The 20,207-nt window shown below is 36.6% G+C and overlaps 2 protein-coding genes and 1 pseudogene across 2 annotated transcripts; all 3 read right to left on the bottom strand.

The window, feature by feature from the left end:
• Positions 1-1,534: 1,534 nt before the first annotated feature.
• Positions 1,535-7,145, bottom strand: LOC125222065 (methyl-CpG-binding domain-containing protein 6-like). The gene is made up of 3 exons (XM_048124476.2): positions 6,771-7,145; positions 2,097-2,213; positions 1,535-1,991 (listed from the first exon to the last, which is right to left on the bottom strand). The coding sequence occupies exons 1-3, from the start codon at positions 7,086-7,088 to the stop codon at positions 1,848-1,850; spliced, it is 579 nt and encodes a 192-aa protein (XP_047980433.1). The 5' UTR covers positions 7,089-7,145; the 3' UTR covers positions 1,535-1,847.
• A 5,874-nt stretch (positions 7,146-13,019) lies between these two features.
• Positions 13,020-14,357, bottom strand: LOC125218522 (F-box protein At2g27310 pseudogene; annotated as a pseudogene).
• A 4,478-nt stretch (positions 14,358-18,835) lies between these two features.
• On the bottom strand, positions 18,836-19,797 carry LOC125223699 (casparian strip membrane protein 3-like). The gene is made up of 3 exons (XM_048126962.2): positions 19,436-19,797; positions 19,237-19,360; positions 18,836-19,165 (listed from the first exon to the last, which is right to left on the bottom strand). The coding sequence occupies exons 1-3, from the start codon at positions 19,675-19,677 to the stop codon at positions 18,947-18,949; spliced, it is 585 nt and encodes a 194-aa protein (XP_047982919.1). The 5' UTR covers positions 19,678-19,797; the 3' UTR covers positions 18,836-18,946.
• Positions 19,798-20,207: the final 410 nt, after the last annotated feature.

Here is a 20,207-nt window from a genome sequence, read left to right on the forward strand (position 1 = left end):
TTCGAACGTCGTCAGAACATATGCAATTGAGGTCTCGTTAGAATCCTCATAAATTACCTCTAATTTGATATATTTTTTGCAAAAAAAAAAAATTAAATGGAGAGAATTACGGAAATTTAAAGCTTTGAGATGATTTTGAAAATAAAGAAAATAGTAGTTAGTTTTAAACACATATCAATACCCTTAAAGTTTATTTACTATTTATTTATATTTAAAATATAACTCATTTGACATTATTTCAACCCCTAAATCTTCTAATCTAATGGCTAAGAATTAATCTTAATTCGGAAGTCCTAACTAGTTAGCAATTTATCACAACCCTATATTATACCCAAAGTTATCATATTTTTCATAAATATCCTAAGTGTTATTCCTTGTTGTGCTCCCTCCACAACGGGGGCAACAGGAGGTGTTGTGCTCTCACAGCTCCAACATTTAAAAAAATTGTAATATTTTATTTAATGAATAAAATATGGGGTTGTGAGAGCACAACATCCCTTGCTATGGAGAGAGCACAGTAGGGGATCCATGCCCTAGCTGTAGTTGACTCAGTACCCATGAGGTTGCTTGGATTGAGGCTCAATCCAACCTAGGCTCATGTTTGAAGTGAGTGGGGTTAGTCGGGCCTAACCGATTCATGGTCCTTGGATTCATAATACTCGGTCAAAAATTTACAAAGAATCCAATTGAATTCCACTACCATAATCCAGTATAAGCCAGCTTCATTTTCTACTGTTTCGGCTCATCGAGGCTAGGCCTAGCTAGGACGTGTTGAACATAATTAAAACAAATAAATTAAAATAAGTAACTACTAAAACAATGTCATTTTATTGCTAAATGAATATTCTTTTTATTTTTATTTTTATTTTAAATTTAACTTTTTGCAATAAAATTTTATGATGTTTAGAATTTGTTTTGTTAAAATCCAATAATATTTTCGTGCTACGTAGGATTTAATCTCTAGAATTCAAAATTCAAGACATCAGTGTGTGACATTTTGAATGTTCACATATGGAGTACCGAGTATATCATTTAATCAAGGTGAAAATGTGAGAATTTTGATGAACGGAACAATTTTATTTATTTACGTTAGAGTAAACAAGATTTCGCCTAAGTTAGAGCTCATGTATCAACGCCCAATATTTAGCTCACTCACCGTGCTTCATAAGATTATAATCAAAATGTAGACATTCCTACATTTTGTTTGTAGAAGTGTGAACTACCTAATAATAAATGCTTGCCCCAAGCTAACAAATTCCAAATATTTGGTACCACAAAATATTTAGATTTAAAATAAAATTACTATTCATATCCAAAGTATATATTTGGAATTCTAATAGTTAAAAATTGGACACTTTCACAACTATATAAACATAGCACACACTATATACACAAAACACACATTATACTGCACACTTACATACACACATTGCACACTGCATACACACACACAATGCACATATCGTACACAGACACACTGCATTCGCACACACGCTGCACAAACACATGGAGAAGTTACTATTACTAATCCATATACAGATCTGGAGAAACCTCATGCACTAAACCAATTGGAGCAATGCATTCTACAAAGGTTCCTACTTCTACAAGGAAACCACTTCACACCCTCTCTATCTTCTAAGAGGGCTTCCAAAAATAATATCAAAAACTCACAAAAGAATTCTCTTAACATTGCACAAGAGAACTCACGCACAATAATGTTTGAATCCTACATAAGCAACAAGTAAAATGTCTATAATGAATTTATGGTAACTACAAAACAAGCGCTTTCACTTAGAGAGGTGCATGTACACTATCATGCCAGCGCTTGGCCTTACCATCCGCACACTTCATAACGGTTGGGCATTATCTGCCTGGACGCCGTTCCGAACATGTGGTGGTGGTGGTTGTGTATTGTCAGAAACAGAGCCCTCGGATTTCTTCCGTTTCGTGCTGGACTTCCTTTGTGTTTGGCTTGCAGGAGTCCTGGAAGGCTGCAGAACAATAAGCACAAAAAAAATCAGGAAGAAGAAAAACCCAGAAAAAGAATTCAATGGCACCGTTGGTGATACTAAAATCCATGAATAATTTCTACTTACCATAGTCTCAGTTTCAGAAGGTGCGTTTCTCTTTGGTTTACTACTTCCTGTTTCCAGAAATTGAAGCACCTCAACCTTCGAACGGAATCTGCGTTGCCCCGCTGGTTCGATGTAATACTTCAAAATTCAGGATCAATGTAAATGTCAGGTGAATTGAACAAAAACGAAGTGAAGTTTAAACTAAACATGGCATCATGCCGATTTCTCACAAGTCAAATATATTTACAAAGGAAGAGTTTAAGAAGCATATAATACAAGTAGCCTTTGTTTAGAATGGTTTCCTTAAAGCAAACCCTGTTATCATAGTTAAGCTATTAACTTCTGTGCATTTTTCTTGTCCCATAGCATGAAAATGCAAAATATATACCCAGCTCAGGAATGTCGTACTCCCTCAGTCCCACAATAAGAGTCACATTTTGCCATTTCGGTCCGTCCCACTATAAGAGTCACACTTCACTTTTACCATAAATGGTAAGTATGTCCCACATTCCACTAACTCACTTCCCTCACATTTTATATAAATCAGTAAAAAAATATGGGTCACATATTCCACTAATTTTTCCAACCCACTATTCATTACATTTCTTAAATCACGTGCTCACCCTAAATGTGACTCCTATTGTGGGACGGAGGGAGTATATAACTACAAAAGCAAACTTCCTAGACAAAGGCCTTTTAGAGAGAACAAACAACACATGTGCAACTGTTCAGATCCACCAAATGAACAAAACAACATAGCTTTGCACAAAAATGCAAAATATATACCCAGCTTGGCACAAAAATGCCTTTTAGAGAAAACAAACATTACATGTTTGTGATTGATCAGGGACTGTTTTTGAATGAACCAAACAACATAGATTTGCACATGGATGAATATAGATGCAGAATGGAAAAAAACAATTCCCAACGGAAGAGTGCTAGAAGATTATACATAGTTAAACCATTTCTATATATGAGTTATTATACGAGACAAAGGAAAACTAAAGATGATCAGGGACTGTTTTTGGGAGTTCTTCTAGAAGTAAATTTGTGCCTCTATTTTTCTGAAAATGACGAACTTGACACAATTATTTCCAAGAGAAGAACAATTTATAATTTTTTTTGGGTATCCATTGAGGTGCTGAAAAGTATTGACAGCTATTTGCACCTAATTTCATGTCAAACAGTATCAGTCAGTAGTATATAAATACTAATATTCATCACCTGGAAAAGTTCATTAACCTCAAAACAATCCATTTTACACAACTTATATGCAATGTATTCCTACAAGCTCACATCGAAATAAATGCTGGTATATTTGAAAACCACTCTTCAGTTCATAAGACAGTATTATATAATCCTTCTATAGAATCAATCGTCAGCAAACACAATGAGTTTTGTATAATATTTGTTCACCAAATAATTAATGGCAGCTCCAAAGAATGGATTTATAAGCCCATCACATTTATGAGAGTGCTATTTCGGAATCATTGAGCATTCTCTATGAGATAAATTGCCTACCAAAAAATATGGTCAGAGTTTCATTAATATATTATTTCATCACACCATAGTTTCATTGCTTATTTTTTTTTAAAATTAACAAGTGGAGAATTATTAAAAGTTTGAGCAATGACGTGTCTTAACATGCCATATCTTGTCCAGCTCATGTCAACAATTAAGTTCATTTAAAGAGCCAATTTACTGAACAAGTTGGAAATGAAAGAAAAAGACATAACTAAGAAAGATGACCCAGCTAGCAGATTAAAAAGTGTCTTAAAAGCAAAATTCTCAAATAAGACAAGCTATAACTGATAAGTGTGGGCATAATTAAATAGGACAAAGTGCATAGAAGGTTTTCGGTGCGATTTTCAATCCACAAAGACCTTATAAATGCGTGTGTGTGGTATTAAGGAGACATCTTATTAAACAAGTAGCAAAAAGTTGGAAATGGAAGAGAAAGATGCAACAACAAAGGAAATGACACAGCTAGCAGACACTAAAAAAGTGCCTTAAAAGTCCCAAATAAGACACGAGCGATGACCGACACATGTGGGTATAATTAAAGAGAGCTAAGTGACTAGAAGGTTTGTGTACCATTTTCTACGCCAAAAAGACTTAGAAATGAATATGGATAGTTATGGTATCAAAACAGCTACATAATAAATCTTAAAACTGATCCAATTTATTTGCTTAATCTTCAAACAACCAACAATCACAAACGACAAATCTACTTGATATAACACACGCTTGATCAAGCCTTGTATTGGCCCAACCGCCCAAGTCCTGGAGGCCAAATGGAATGGGCCGGGCCGAGGCCTTAGGTTGGCGGAAACATGAAGAAGTGAAGAAGTGGACGGAAAATTCTTCAAGGCTATCGATGGTTTAATGTAAAACAAATTAACGAAGTTGGAGATTAGTTCATGCTAGGAGTCTTGCCACATAAATTGGAGATATCGTCTAAAGTTATAGGGATGAGTACTGAAAAGATGAGGTTGTACAATTCTTTGCTGATTAGGATGAGGAATTATCTTACAATTATTTATTTATTACAGTACTTTATTTATCTCATTAGGAGGATTTGTTAATTGTTAGGTTAGGTATTCCATTATTTTTCCTATAGAAGGCGTGTAGTTTTCAAATTGAATGGGAAATCTTTTGATAAATGAAAAGATGAATTTGTTCCATGAGTTGTTACTCTTGAATGTTCCTAATTTGAATTCTTGTAGCAAAGTGCTCGTTTTTTATTTAGTTTATTGACTTACCGTATAGAATTTCGCATCTATACCTGGTGTCACAACGTCACTCAATCGGTTCTCCATCTCATGTTCATGATGAATCCACTCATTCCATTCTCCATCTCATGTTCATGATGAACCCACCCAAATTCCATCTGTCGCTCAAAGTGTGTTCGTGTTATGCACGATGCAAGTCGTGGGGCACCATGATGAATCCCCCTTACAACAACTATCGCAAGCCATGTAAACAACGAGGGGCAATTTGTTCGGAGAGGGGTTGCAGATTAGGCCAGGAATTATCTTACAATTATTTATTTATTGGAATTTATCAGGAGGATTTGTTAGGTTTTGTATTCCATTGTTTTGCCTAAAAAGGCATGTAGCTTTCAACTTGAAGGGGAAGCTTTTGATTAATGAAATGATCAATTTGTTCCATGAGTTGTTACTCTTGAATGAGTGGAATGTGGGGTCCATTACCAAAAGTAGTAAAAAGTAAGGGTCCAAATAATTGGGGATGAACAAAAAAGGAAATTGGTGCCAATTAATGGGAGATGGAGGGAGTAGCTTTTATAAATTTTTAACTTTGGGCACAACACGCTGATCGAGAGCAACTGAGCAAGCAAATAAGCCAATCAATATTTTCCAAGGGAGTTGCCAAAATAAGGTCAGCCGAGGAAAACAATCCTAACCAACAACTAGAACATTTGATTAACTTCTTTAAAAGTTAAAAGCGAATGTAGAGAATGGTTATGCAAGACAATCACCAACATGGCAATCAGACTACGAGCAACCATAGTGGGGGAGAGAAAGAAACCAGATTTCTAATTTTCTTCCATCTCTGTTATCCTTGTTTGAATCCAATAGCATCAACTACCAACATAAGTATAGACACAGAAGATTTTCCATTGCCGACAAGCTCAAAACTCATCCTTCTACTAATTAGAAGAGACAAGAATTTTCTCCTCTATGCTCAACTGAATCCAGAATCAAATTTAAATTTCTTCCTTTATAACTCGATGCTAGAAAAAATACTTCTATTAATACAAATTACAGGATAAACTGTGAATTTCAGGTGAAGAACACATTACATGACAAACTTTGGGATTCAGGTTAAGAAAATGGAAGCAACCAAAGTGAGGATATGCACGTAGACAAGAAGAAACATTGTTTGAGCTAAAAATACTACAGTGGCATGTATGTTCTCATGAAAGGAAAGAGAACAAAAATTATTCGAAGCGTCTATGCCATACCACACGTCTCTGCTACACTATGAATCAACCACAAAAATAATCAAGAAAAATACACTAGCAAACGACTACAGCATTTAAAAAAACTGAACAAGCTTGATGGCGAGTTTATGTTATAACAATTACGATACATCATCCCAAATAGGGAGCTAATCATAATTGAAATTGGCATCAAGAAAGACACATTTTCCCTGTCTAAATTGAAGAAGAGTTGTGTGCGTGTGTTGGCCAAATAGAGTGGTTGATGTCCAGACCATAGGTCGCGGGTTCGAGTCCACCGTTGCATGACCATTAAAACTTATGTTTATTTGGCCATTAAAAAAAATTTGGAGAAGAGTTGTCTTGGTGTGACATAAGATTAAACAATCAGCAACTCTAACGAGTTTGGTCTTAATATTAATCTATTATTTAGTAATCTCAAGTTTAAACCTAACACCCACACATGAACAACCAGCAGCTACAATGAATTTGGTCCTAATCTATTGGCATTGATCTATTTTGTAATCTGAAGTTCCAACCTAATATTAACTAGACTAATGTGTCCACAACCTGACTCCTAAAACCCCTAAAATCCGGTCCACTGTAACATGACTGCTACTAAATACTGAAAATAAAACAAGGAATGAAAAAGAGTCAATTGTAAACCTCCTACAAATAAACCAATCCAATGATAGGTTAAAACGGCGAACGAGATATAAAAAAAGAAAACCTACTCGATCAGTCTGTCCAGCTGTGGCTCCAGAATTGCGCCTTCTCAACTCAATCGTCCAGTTCTCCGGCAGCCAGCTGGGCCTCTCCTCGGGATCCCTCCGCCGCGCAGCACGAGGCGCGGGCTCCGCCGAGGCCTCACCGGGGATGTAATACGAGATGGGTTCCGCCGCTATCACGACTCCCGGCATGAACTGCGGCGAAGGTTGGGTCATGTCGGCGGAGGGAGAGTGATTCGGAGCCGGGTCGATAAAGGCGCCGGTGTCGAGAAGAGGGTCGGCGGAGGTGGGTTCCGATTTGGGCGGGAGCTGGGGTTCAGACATTTCGGGATCGGAAAATGTTTTTTGAGGGAATTTGGCGGAAAATCAGGAGTATCAACATTGACTATTTGACTCATAGCTTATGTAGGGAGTATTTTTGAGTGAACGGTAAATTATGTACCCTCCGTCGTAATAAATATGAAAAGTTTGCTTTTCGGCACATGATTTTATGTAATGTTGTTTTGTGAGTTAAGAGCATCCACAATAGATGTCCGATCGCGCGCCCGATCGGCCGAGATCGGGCTCGGGCGTGGTCGGGCATCCATTGCAGCCCTCGGTCACGCCCGAGCGCGACCGATCCCGAGCCCGATCGATCGGGCGTGAGCTCGGGCGCCCATTGCAGAGGCGCGCCCGAGCCCGAGCCCGAGCCATTTTTTTATATATATATAATTATTTAACCCTAATTTAAACCACTATAAATCCTCCATTTTCTTCACTTTTCATACACCAAACCTTTCACTTTCTCTTCTATATTCTCTCAATATCCACACTTTCAACAATGGATCCGAGTCAATACCCGAGCCCGAATAATGTCGACGACGATATGCCGATGTTTGGAGGAGGAGGAGGCGGCGGCGGCGCCCGATGGCCCGGTCACGAAGACTACCGGGTTGAGACGCCTGGATCTGTGGGATCCACTTTCGTCTCCGACTCTGAGTTCGATCCGTTCTTCGCACCGAGGAGTATCGGGTTTAGGATATGGAGCCTAGTTGTGGGCAACCTCCTGCCCCTGTGCGGCCGCCGCCGAAGAAAGGGAAGAAGAAGATGGCGCGGAAAGAAAAGGCGCCATCGGTCCCAGTCCCACTCCCACACGACGAGCCGAACGAGGAGTACGCAACAGGGCGTACTGACTACGAGTTGGATGAGTACCTGAAGGTGGCTCAGTGTTGGGTCGATGTATCGGAGGATTCGATAGCCTCTAACAACCAGACTTCGGCCAGGATGTGGGATCGCATTGAGGAACGCTACAACGAGGTGAAACCGAAGTGGGCGTTCAAGCGGACCAAGGTTCAGCTGCGCAAGTGTTGGGATCGGATCAAGGTCCACGTCAACAACTTCTGCTATATCTACAACAGGAACAGGGACGGAAGAGCTAGCGGTGAGAGCATGGAGGATGTCCTCAACAAGTCGTTGTCCGAGTACCAACAGCAGTTTGGGCAGTTCAAGCTGTACAATGTTTGGCTGATCTTGAAGGACAAGGGGAAGTTCAACGGAGGGATACCGGTTGGATCCTCGGCTCCGGACGAAGAACACCGCCGCTGGCGATTACACGAGCAGCGGCCCATCTCCTGTGGATCTGAACGCTGATCCAGAAGGGAGTTCCGGCACGCCTACGTCTACTTTTAGGCGTCCCATTGGTACCAAGGCTGCCAACGCCCAGGCCAAAGGGAAAGTGAAGGCGGACGCGTCTGGATCAGCGGCCCCCCCGCAGGCTGCACTTCCTCCATCTGTTCAGCTCATGGACAGGGCGATCGAGGAGTTCGGAGGTTACCGCGAGGTGGTTGAGTATAGGTTTATACTTGACGCCCAAAACAGCCTTCGTCAAGAAACCGATCCGAAAGCCCGACAGAGGACTAAGAATATGATCAAGAATTTGGCCCAGAGGTTGAATTTAGATGACTAGTTTGGTTTTTTCTTTTTTTTAGTATTTTAGTTTTAATGTAGTTTTTTTTAGCTAAGTATGATGTAGTTCCACTTTTAAATTAAGTAATGCAGTTTTTTTTTTTTTTTTTGCATTTGTGGTGTTTAAAATAATATATTTTGGTAGTATTTTATAGTAATTAAAAATAAAATTAAAAAACAATGATTTAAAATTAAAATGAAAAGTGGATAAGAGATAGGGCATGCACTAGGGCTCCACCATTGCAGAAAGATAGGGCATGCTGACGTGGCAACCACTAGGGCTTCCACTAGGGCATCCATTGTGGATGCTCTAAGAAGAAAAGTAGAGATAAAATTATTTTTATTTTAAGAAACATTTCATTTTTAATGGGACAACCCAAAAAGGAAAACGTTTCATTTCTAGTGGGACAGAGAGTATTTTAATGTACTTTTGCCATTTTTTTCAATGTACTTTTTTCCATTTTATTTTTTAAAATTATTTCTTTTTATCTTGATTTCTTTTATTATTGATTGAATGGAAAATTTCATAATATACTTTTCCATTTTTTTTGAAATTATTCCCTTTTATTTTGCTTTTTTTAAATTCTTTTTTCTATATATTCTGTCATTGCTTTATTTTCTTCTTAAATCTCTCTATATTAATTTGCTAATTACTACTCATAAGTTTGCCATGAGGCCGAAAGTGGAGAAAGTGAAAATTAAATACTAATCAATGAAAATAGTATAATTTAAATAAATTAAAATGTTGATCTAGAGATTTCTGATTTGGAGCTAACATTGCCAAGATTTACAGTTTAATCGATATTGTTTGACTAATTACTCATAAAGTTAGTTAAGCTTAAAACTTAAGAATGTTTACATGTATTAGAGTCAGTCAGTAAACTAATAGTTGGAATTCTCATAAAATTCACATGCTTTGTCGGGTGTTTTGCACTTAATTTATTTTTATCCATGTACCCTATTTTCGTCCAGAGCCTTTGTCCTAGCGGCAAGAAGCTTAGACATCAATGTATGAGGTGTTGAGTTCGAGGGCAAGGAGCTTAGACATCAATATATGAGGTGTCGAGTTCGAGCCCTCTTTTTACCCTATTTCTTTTAATTATACTAAATTATCACTAAAGTATTAAGTTATGTTTTCGGTTTATGACGACATAATATTTCACGAACTTTTTTTATTTATATTCATTATTTCAATTTATGTTATCGGAGTAATTTTTCTTTTTTTTTTACTAATAGTACTCCCTCTATCTCATAAAAATAAGGGCAATGGATATGACATGAGTAATTTAATTGTTCATTGTCGGACTTGATTTTAAGTTATTTAAAATATAAGTTAGTTTACATATTCTTTCAAATAGTACTAATTTGAGTTTTAGAATAGTATTTGAATCTTTTATGTGCTCGTGTTTCAAGTTGACATGATAGGTTAGCCCGATTGACATCCCTAACCATGGTCATAGACTCATAGGACTTTATCTATTCCCTCTCATGTAATTTTGGGACAAAGCTGTGATGGACTGCGACCAAGAAATCCTCCCACGAGCCATCAACATTGTCTTGTTGATAATCTGGGTGTTTCAATAAGCTTTTCCAACCCTATGTGCTTCGGCTCACATAATATGACTAATGAAAGAACAGCAATGAAAATTCGAAAATATAATGAGTCAAATGATATCTTGCAAATAAAGCAAGATATTAATATAGGAAAAAGAATAGAGAGAGATGGAAAAGATAATAAAAAAGATTACAATGATAATCTATCTAGAGCTATAATCAGGGGCATATGGGTTGGGGCATGGGTCTTGTCGAGCTGGGGTAGGCGGTCCTTGCTCGAGCTCGCGCAGCTGGGCTTGTTTCTCAGATACGGGCAGGTCCAAAGCGGGGCTTGTATATCAGTATATGTTGGGGATGGGTGTAGCTCTGGGGTCGTATCAGGAAGTATTACCATTATTTAGGTGTAGTAGTATTAAATTATTCTAGGTTTAAACTTGTAGATGTACATATACATCAGCTCCCATAATAACACAACGCATCATTTATTCGCACTCTGATGAAACTTTATACTACTAATTATATTTTCGTTATAGAAACAGTGCCCAGACGCTGCAAAAGTAATAAGTATAACTATTGCATGTGTAAGCAGATAGATATGGAATGGGATGAATGAGGATAAGAATTTCTTATAGCGTGAAATGAAGTGGTCTGCTAAACCTTTTCCATTTATAGCAAACTGATTTTTCATCGTAAAATACAATCACAGTAGCATAGAGAAGTGTATATTTAAGAGTATTAATTATTTATAAGGAGTCTGCATATCCAGTAGCAGAGCTACTCAAATGTGAGAAACATCAAACACCCACATTCATACCGTTGTTTCTATATACATATACATAAATTCGTGATGAATTTTAATATAAATATAAATATAGTAGTAGTATGAAAGAAATAAAGAGAAAATGTTGAAGTAAATTAATGGAGTACTACTAGAAAATAGTTCAATTCATTAAAGAGCTAATTTTACCATAAATATATACAAATTAATTTTAATGAACGAGCCAGAAAATAAAAACAAGATTTTTCTAACCCAAGGGGTGTGGTCGAGTGGCATGAGACTCGTCCATCCTTAACCAAATGGTCAGGGAATCGATCCTTGCCTTTGGGTATGGAGCAGCTTTAAATCCTTGGGCCAGCTGTCCCACCCATTGAGGTGCCTACAAATCAGCCCAGAGAATAGTCCCGCCTGTGGATACCCTTGGTAATTACCAAAAAAAAAAAACAAGAATTTTCTTGGACAAATGTACGGATGTACCCTATATAGTACTCCCTCCGTTCCATAGTAATAGAGTCATTTTGCCATTTTGGTACGTTCCATAGTAATAGAGTCATTTCCATTTTTAGTAAAAGTCAACACATTTTTCCACACCTACTTTACTCTATCTTACTTTATTCTCTCTTCATCTCTCTGTCTTTTTCATTTTACACTTTATTCTCTCTTTACTTAACTCACCTAACACAATTTTTCTTAATCGTCGTGCTGAAAAGTTTCGCCTCCATTACTATGGAACGGAGTGAGTATATTACTATATCATCAAGATTCCAAATCAACTTATCCTTGTGTGGAGTAATTGATAAATGTTCAACCATATACGAGCTGTTACCTAACTTTGCTTTCTTTAAAAGTTTACAAATACAATTAAAAAAGAAGATGCAAATATAAAACTACAATCTACAATCACAATTAATTAATACGTACATACTACTAAAAATTCAATTAGCAAACAAATCAAGCTATTTTCGGAAGCACCCTTTCATTCAACTCTAGTTAATCAATTAATAAAGTGAGTAGTAAAATGGTGTGCATAAAAACTTAAATTATTTACCTATCGACGTAATTGGTAAACTAACTGGAGGCGAGGGCGGGGAAGTTTGGGAGAGGTGAGAAAACTAAAACAATACTACTCTAGAAGATAACATAGCATATGGTTAGTAATAGGAAAATCAAACAGTTTCTCTTTACTTTTTATTAAAAGAAACCCCAAATAAGAATATCAATATTGCTCAAATTAGATCCATATCATGCTGTTAATAATCTAAATTAATTCGGAAATAATGCGGTGAAACTTTGACATCACATGTCCGCTAGTCTCAAGTCAGATCTATGCATGAGACAATTTTGATCAAAGCATTCCAATTTTGACAATTAAGTTATGTGGCGTTTAATTTCTTATCTTCTATTCGGTTGTAAATATATTAATTTTCGGTTTTTGTTTTCATATGCAAGAATAAACTAGTTATTAGTATCATATAAAAAACACGGCATGTTGATCACATACGATGTGATTAATTTGGCTGATTTTTTAATTTGTTGGCTTTTCAAATGATTCACGTAGGTTTTGCAATTCAGAATTAAACTAAATTCATTGTGATCTATTATAAAATAAAATATTTAGTCATCACATCATTAATTGAATCTAGCCAAACCATGCATACGAGTCAAAATTTTATAAAACAATGCCACAACTTGTAACGCCCTATGGGCTATGACTATAATTAAACTATAATTATATATTATAAAAGTCTAGCAAAATTAATTTGGATTCAAAGTCTCTCAAAAGAAAAATGCTTAAATGCATTTATTTTTTAGAATGGGAAGAGTTGAATAAATACCCGAACCTAAAATCTTGAATATCCAACTTTATTTATTAACACACCATTAATCTTTATTAGTTAGCATCTGATTCAATATAATAGTAGTAGTCAATTAGCACACAGAAAATTAATAGTGGTGATTATGATTTTGTAAGCATAGGGTTTGGCATAAATCCCTCTCACACATTAACATTAATTTGATTTTGACTAAAGAAATTACAATATTCAAGCATTAAACAATGAATTAATGCATTCTGACCGCACTATTGATCTTGGCTGATGTGTTGTTTCTTTCATAAAGCTTATCTACACAGTCCAAAATTAAATAAAACAATATCTTCGACTTTTCCGAATAGTTTTAACGGTATTTCAATTTTTAGAGAATAAGTGTATTTACTTTTACTACTATTATCTGGATAAAACAAATGCCCAAATGGCCACAAAAATAGCGACTCCGGCGGCAATGCAGACCATGTCCAAGCTCCTCTCTCTCCTCTGCTTTCTCTCTCTAGAAAGCATCTTCATCCTCACAAACATCTCGAACGCCTCCCTCTGCGTCTCCACCTGGCTCTTGACTCTCCGGCCATCCATGGCGGCGTCCAGGATCCGCAAACTGTGTGATCCGGTGATGATTTTGCCGTCCATGTCCTCCACCTGCATGCTCATCTCCCTCACCTGCAGCTCTCCCCCTTCCTTCCCGCCGCACGTCACCACCGCCGCGCACTGCACCAGCTCCCCGTCCCCGCCGGCCACCACCGTGGCGTAGCGGAGCTGTATGTCGTCGGTCAGCCAGTGGCGGCGCGCCTCCACGGCCGCGGCGCTGGCTATGTTGAGCGCCCGCTTCTTGCGAGGGTCGATGAGGATCCAGCTCACCCGCAGACGCTCCTTGGCGAGTTCCATGCACGCGCCTTCGAATTTCAGCGGCGCTGCCCCCACGGCCTCTTTCGGCCCCACCAGGTCGATCCTGAAGGGGGAGCCCTGGAACCATCCGGAGAGAGTCTCCGTTTCCTTCACCTGAGAATAGATCAATCTGTCGTCGCAGTAGACGTCGACGGCGGAGATCAGCCCCTGCGTTTGCGGCGGGGGTCCACGGCCACCGCTGTGGAGGGTGAGGGAGGGGAAGGAGTCGGAGTAGAAGGAGCGGTGGGCGGAGGGGAAGGAGGAGATGGCGTCGCGGACGGTGGGGTGGGCGGTGGAGGGCCACGTGGAGTTGCAAATTTGGCGCCACAGGAGATCGTCGGAGCAGAGGGAGAGGAGCTGCGTGGAGGCGCAGCTGGTGGAGGCCAGGGCGGGGCCGTCCAGCCGGTTTAGGATATGGGATTGGATGATGTCGGGATGGATGGCGGCGATCGAGGTGGCGCCGCCGTCATCGCAAGTGGTGGTGGTGGAACACATAACTGTGGAAATGGTGAAATGTTTGTTTGAATTGAGAGATGCAAATGAAGGGAATTTGGGGGATATTTATATCATGGATAGAGTCAACGGTGGCGCGTTTTGCTTGAAATTCCACGTTTGAATATATGCAGTTTTCTTGACTTACTAATCCCAAGATTTCAATAATATCATCCCACGGCTTCCCATTAATAACAAATTGATAAGCGTAGCTTCATTGAATTTTCGTACTGTACCAGTTTATATGTACTCCCCATTTACTTGGATCATAATAAAAATCGATCGAATCAAATACGACAACATTACAAAATTTTATAGAATGTGAGATTTGATCCGAATATGATTAATCATACGGTTGATGTGGGAGGCTATATAATAAACTAGTATTAATTTACAATTAACCCTGGGTATGTTTGTAATTTGAGTCTTGACTAGCTAGCTTTAACTTTAATATTGTCTAATTTGTGAATCTTTTGGAAATTTTGGAAATTTATTTTTTTGGTGGACTACATAGTATGCATTGAACTTTACGAATCTGGACGAGGAATTTTATAACTCGATATACAAATATGAGTATAGTGCTTGATTATAGGTGGGGTATGATGCTATATTAGGTAAGAGCAACTCTAAGGGGAGGGTAAATGAGAAGGTAAAGCATGATAACTATCAAATTTATCTCTTTTTTATGAAAAAATATTCTTTAAGGGAGAAGGTAAATGAGGAAGTATTATACCTTTTTCTATTTTGAGGATGTATCTTTACCTCTTCATGAAAGAGAAGGTAAAATAAAAATAAATTATTTTGAGATTGGTGGGAGAGAGAAGCGGCACAATCTGTTTTCATTTGCAGGCATTAAGCATAAATTACTTCATGATTACTTCATTCTTTTAGTTTTCATATAATTGGTAATCTTATTAGTTAAAAAATTTAAAAGATTGACTTACTTTTGTATTTACATAATCTCTTTGTGATGCAATCTTTAAGTCCAACCTGTATTCTATATTTTTTTTGTAAACATTTCATCACAAAAGAAAGAACTTACTCTAAATGTTGATTTGCTGTTTATTTAACACAGAGGATTGACTGAAATATTATCGTTGCATTCTTGTAGAATGAAATCTAGCAACTAACATTTTAAAATATAAGCATTTACCTCTTCAATATACCTTCTCCCCTCAGAGTTGCTTGCTTTTTGAAAAAGTATATTGCACTTTTTAAAAAGATATAAACAGATACATTTACCTTCCCCCCTTGAAGTGCTCTAACATAATTTTAACTAAGGTTGTTGATTTTAAGAAAGAGCTCGTGTATTGCAGTAAAGTTCACCGTAGATTATTGATATGTATGGATAATAATTGTTGAGCTAGTTAATACTAATATGTTGAATTAACTTCATTTTAAAGAATAATACTCTCTTTGTCCCCAGAGAATATACACTTTTGGTTTCGCATGGATTTTAATGCAAAATTGGTAAAGTAAGAGAGATATAGAGATAAAAAGTAATTAAAGTATTGTTAGTGGAGAATGAGTTCCACCTCATTAGAGAGAAAGGAGTTTCCAAAACTGGAAAGTGCATATTCTTGTGGGACGGACTAAAAAGGAAAGAGTGCATATTCTTGAGGAACGGATGGAGTATACAATGCTATCATATTTAAATCTTGTGTTATATACTTCTATGTCCATAAAAAATAGTCATATTTTTCCAATTTAGAATGTTTACAAAAAATATTTTCATCTAAAGTGGAAAGTTTCTCTTAAATTATTAACACTATATTTTATCCACAATTTCTTGTTCTTTCTCATATTTTACAACTTTTTTTCCCTTCTTTCTATCATACTTTACTTAAGTTTTCTTTTTGTTCTTTTACTATATCAATTTCTCAATAAAATTCATCTTGTCCATGTATATAACTATTTTTTAATAAAGTAGGAGCATTAAATAATGAAATTATCCCAGAAAATAAAATAAGCATATAATTACATGGAAACACAGAAATTGTTAACTTCGCTTTCCGTAATAGCATTAGTTTTTTTTTTCATATGTTTGATTTAATTCTAGTATTTTTAAAAATAATTATTGAAATTACATAAAAATCAAAGTGTGATTATGAGTTATGACCATTTTAATATAGACAAACTTTGATTTTATATACTTAAAAAAAATTATTTGCGCTAATACTGATACATATTGTAAAAAACGATGCTCGTAAATATGTTGGTCACAAAATGAACCTGACATTAACTGGTCACATACGATATAAAATTATTGCATTACATATATAAGATGCAACTGCACTTACATTTCATCATACCTAGGTAGCATTTTGAAGGTGGAAAATAGTGGCAAATACAATGTGCTGCCGCTTTAAACTTACCAATGTTTAGTTAATTTATTCAAATGAAGCAGTATTACTGAAAAAGAAACAAGAAGTCAAGAGAATCACTTTTATGTATCGTTTAAAAGACAAACTCTGGAGATTGGTCAAAATGAATAAAAATCCGAGGGTTAATTAGTCTTTGTCAATTAGCACATACACATTTGTTAAGGTAGTAATAAACATATATAGTAAATTATTATTCATATCATTAATTCTCCGTTATCAATTTTATGAGGATTCGGCCTGCTTCAAGATCTGAAGCCTATGAGCTGGCTTATTTGAGACAACAGAGGAAAAACAAGAACATAAATTAAGTTCTTGCCGTTCATTTTTAATAAATGTATCTGCATTTTGGATTTTGTAATTCATAATGTGTATAGTATGTAATATGTAATGATGGGTAAAATAGACTATAAAATAGAATATTTTTAATTATATGTCACCTATAATAATTGCTTTCTTCTTTAAATAGATTTAAGATTGACGATCTTGGCATTTACTCTACGTACTCAATGTGATAACATTGAAACATGTGGGATTGACGTCGTCTAAATCTTGTGGACGGCGACAAAATTTGGCATCTAGTTTAACAACAACTGCTGGAAATAGCTTTGGCAAAATTCATGGCGTCGATAAGCATTGGAAGTCTACCAATATGGCAAAAAAAATTCTAAGAAAATATTAATAATGATTTTTCATTTATTTTGTGATAGATGAAGAAGAAGTGTGTTACCAACTAAACTGCACCTCATGATCATATGTCAAAAATTAATTCTCCCCGAGCCATCGAAATCTAATATTTGGTTTCCCCAATCAATTGTTTGAGCAATATGAATCTAAAAGTTTGAAACTTTGAATCACCAAAAAGCTTAGTATATTGAATAGTGAATACATATTTGCTACATTTGGGGTGTTCAATAGAAAGATGTTTCTCTTTACATCAATCTCTATATTATTGGAGTAACTGTTATGGGAGTGCTTGTGAGATTAATATAATACTCCCTCCGTCCAGCTTTCTCCGTCCAGCTTTAGCAGTCTCATTGATTTTTCTGCCATTTTTTTGTAAAAATGATAAAAAATAGTTAAAAAGGAGAAATGATAAATTAAAAGAGAAAATAATATAGAGAAGAGTCTAGTCTACATAATTCTCTCTTTTACTTTACCATTTCTTCACTTTAACTATTTTTTTATCATTTTTACAAAAAAGAGGGCAGAAAAGTCAATGAGACTATTAAAACGGGACGGAGGGAGTATTATAATTCAAGCACAATTAAATATCAATGTGATCGATCGAATAATAAGTTTCAATTCTTGACCTCATGATTTTGCTATTGATAATTTGAGTAAAATATTGATGAATTGACAATTCAAGGTCCTTATATCGTTATCCTAACAATTCCACCATGCTCGTAACTCGTGAGGCATTGCGATTATGCAGGTTTCGAGATGATCAAAGTAATAAAGAAACAAGAAAAGATTTTCTTTTTATCTTTAAAATAAAATTAAAATTGTGAAGGTGAGGTCAAAATCGGGTATCAATAAGTAGTGATGGTATCGGACTAGTGGGCTATCAAAATTGTGTGGGCCACATATTTTTATTGGGAAGATTCTAAATTTGAAAATATTGCATGATTAATAGTTAAGCAAACAAACATTTTTATTTTTATTAATAATAGCATAAATATAATCTTATGTTTATCGGGTAGAAAAATTATCTGAACTGAATCTAGACGACAAGTAAAATATTATCTGAACCTCATTCAAAGGTTCTAGATAAAATTTTGCATATTAACTCATTTTGGCTTTATCTTAATCAAACTTGGATTACATTTAAACGGTAAAATTTAGAATATACCGGATATTAATATTAAAGAAAATTAACGTAAAATCCATAAAATTTAATCAAATTTAAAATCAATCTCTAATATACTCCATCTCTGTATGGAGTTCAGAAAGCTCTTCACTCTTGAGGGATTAAATTTTCTTAAATTAAGTAGTACTATTTGTAAATATATTGTGTTGTAAAGAAATGGGCCAAGAATTCATGCAAAATAACGTAATAATGATACTATATACTCCTTCCGTCCCACAAAAGATGTCACACTTGTGGAATGACACAAGATTTTAGGAGGTTTTGTTTTTTTCAAAAATGGAAATGTGACATTTTTTATGGGACAAATTAAAAAGGAAAGTGTGACACGGAGGGAGTATCTAGTATTAAATGTTTGAGGAGAAGATGAAGAAACACGAAATAACAGTGATGGAAGCATACAATAATGATATGAACACAGAAAACAAGCAAAAGTGCAACATGCGATTTCAGTGGGTGCGGCGGAGAGCGACGGCAGATAGCACGACCAAGCAGATGAAGAGCACCGCAGCTATGAAGGAAGCCACGACGGCGCCACTGACGCGCTGGCAGAAGTCGTTGAACTGCTGGCAGATGGCGAACCAGTTGGTGTTGGAGTTGCCGTTGTGGGCCAAGTAGACAATCGCCGCTGCTGCTGCTGCCGCCGCCGTTGTCAAACCCATCACCACCTGCAATGCATGCACTAATATAGTTTATACTTATCTTAATAGTAGTATAGCTACAGAATAATTTTAATTACGGTATCAAGGATGAGGAGGAGAAGCTTGACTCCAGATGCGTGGGGCCGAACGATTGCGACAATGGAGAAAGGCATGGATAGGAGCAAGTAGCCACTTGCTATGCCATTCGCCACCACGAAGAATCTAGAATGTTCCAAAACATGCATGAGTAATACTTACTACAAGTAGAGTAGAGTAGTTTAGCAATTTATGACATACGTGAAAGTGGGGAGGTCGTCGTAGCTGGCTTGGAACTGGAAGAACTGAGTGAAGAAAGGAAGAGTCTGATCGGTGGTGCCCATGGTGGCCGTGGCTGCCAGGGCGGCCACCAGCCCACACACCCTCAATATGAAGTCGAAGATGGAAACCCCTCTCTTCCATGCCGGCTGCGGAACTGGAACTGGAACCGCCTTAGTGGCCTTGGTCATGTCAATGGATGTTTCGCTCTTGCTGCGATCCATGCTCTCTTTGATTTGATGATGATGGATTGATAATGTTATGTGGTGGGATTGGAGTGAGAAAATGGGACTGCTTATGGCTCAATATATACACAAGTGATCATGAGGAGCAGTTCATATTACGATGGAGTTGTTATCAGCACTTGCTCCACCTTGAGGCAATTATTTCCTACTTTTTCATCTCCAATATTATGCCTATTTGGAGCAACCACTTCTTTTTCGTAATGGAATGTGATTTTGCTTGAGCCACTTTAATTTATGGATTAGTTAAAGAACCATACTGAATGAATGATTATGTATTACACGCTACTCCATCAGCCCAATACAATAAGTTAACTAATTACTTCATAACATAGACATCGATTACTTTTGTGACCCTACTTGTTTTGTCTCTCTTTCCTACTTTACCATTCTCTTTATACTTTTAGTACAAATACATCCTTCACAAAAATTATAAGTTAAATGACAAAACCATTCACAAGTGAACTGGGAAAGTTTTGAATTCTGAATGCATATAAAAATTCGATATAGCA

The sequence above is a fragment of the Salvia hispanica genome, chromosome 1 (genome assembly GCF_029641045.1).
Source record: "Salvia hispanica isolate PSC_SH4W2 chromosome 1, Shi_PSC_v1, whole genome shotgun sequence".
Taxonomy (NCBI): domain Eukaryota; kingdom Viridiplantae; phylum Streptophyta; class Magnoliopsida; order Lamiales; family Lamiaceae; genus Salvia; species Salvia hispanica.

Bases quoted from the DNA above. Each gene is read 5' to 3' on its own strand.
- LOC125222065 (XM_048124476.2), bottom strand. From the start codon at position 7,088: ATGTCTGAACCCCAGCTCCCGCCCAAATCGGAACCCACCTCCGCCGAC. The intron at 2,214-6,770 runs GTAGGTTTTCTT...TGAATTTTGAAG, and splicing joins CAGCTGGACAGACTGATCGA to TATTACATCGAACCAGCGGG. The intron at 1,992-2,096 runs GTAAGTAGAAAT...ATTGTTCTGCAG, and splicing joins CTTCTGAAACTGAGACTATG to CCTTCCAGGACTCCTGCAAG.
- LOC125223699 (XM_048126962.2), bottom strand. From the start codon at position 19,677: ATGGATCGCAGCAAGAGCGAAACATCCATTGACATGACCAAGGCCACT. The intron at 19,361-19,435 runs GTATGTCATAAA...GGAACATTCTAG, and splicing joins GACGACCTCCCCACTTTCAC to ATTCTTCGTGGTGGCGAATG. The intron at 19,166-19,236 runs GTAATTAAAATT...CATGCATTGCAG, and splicing joins TCCTCCTCATCCTTGATACC to GTGGTGATGGGTTTGACAAC.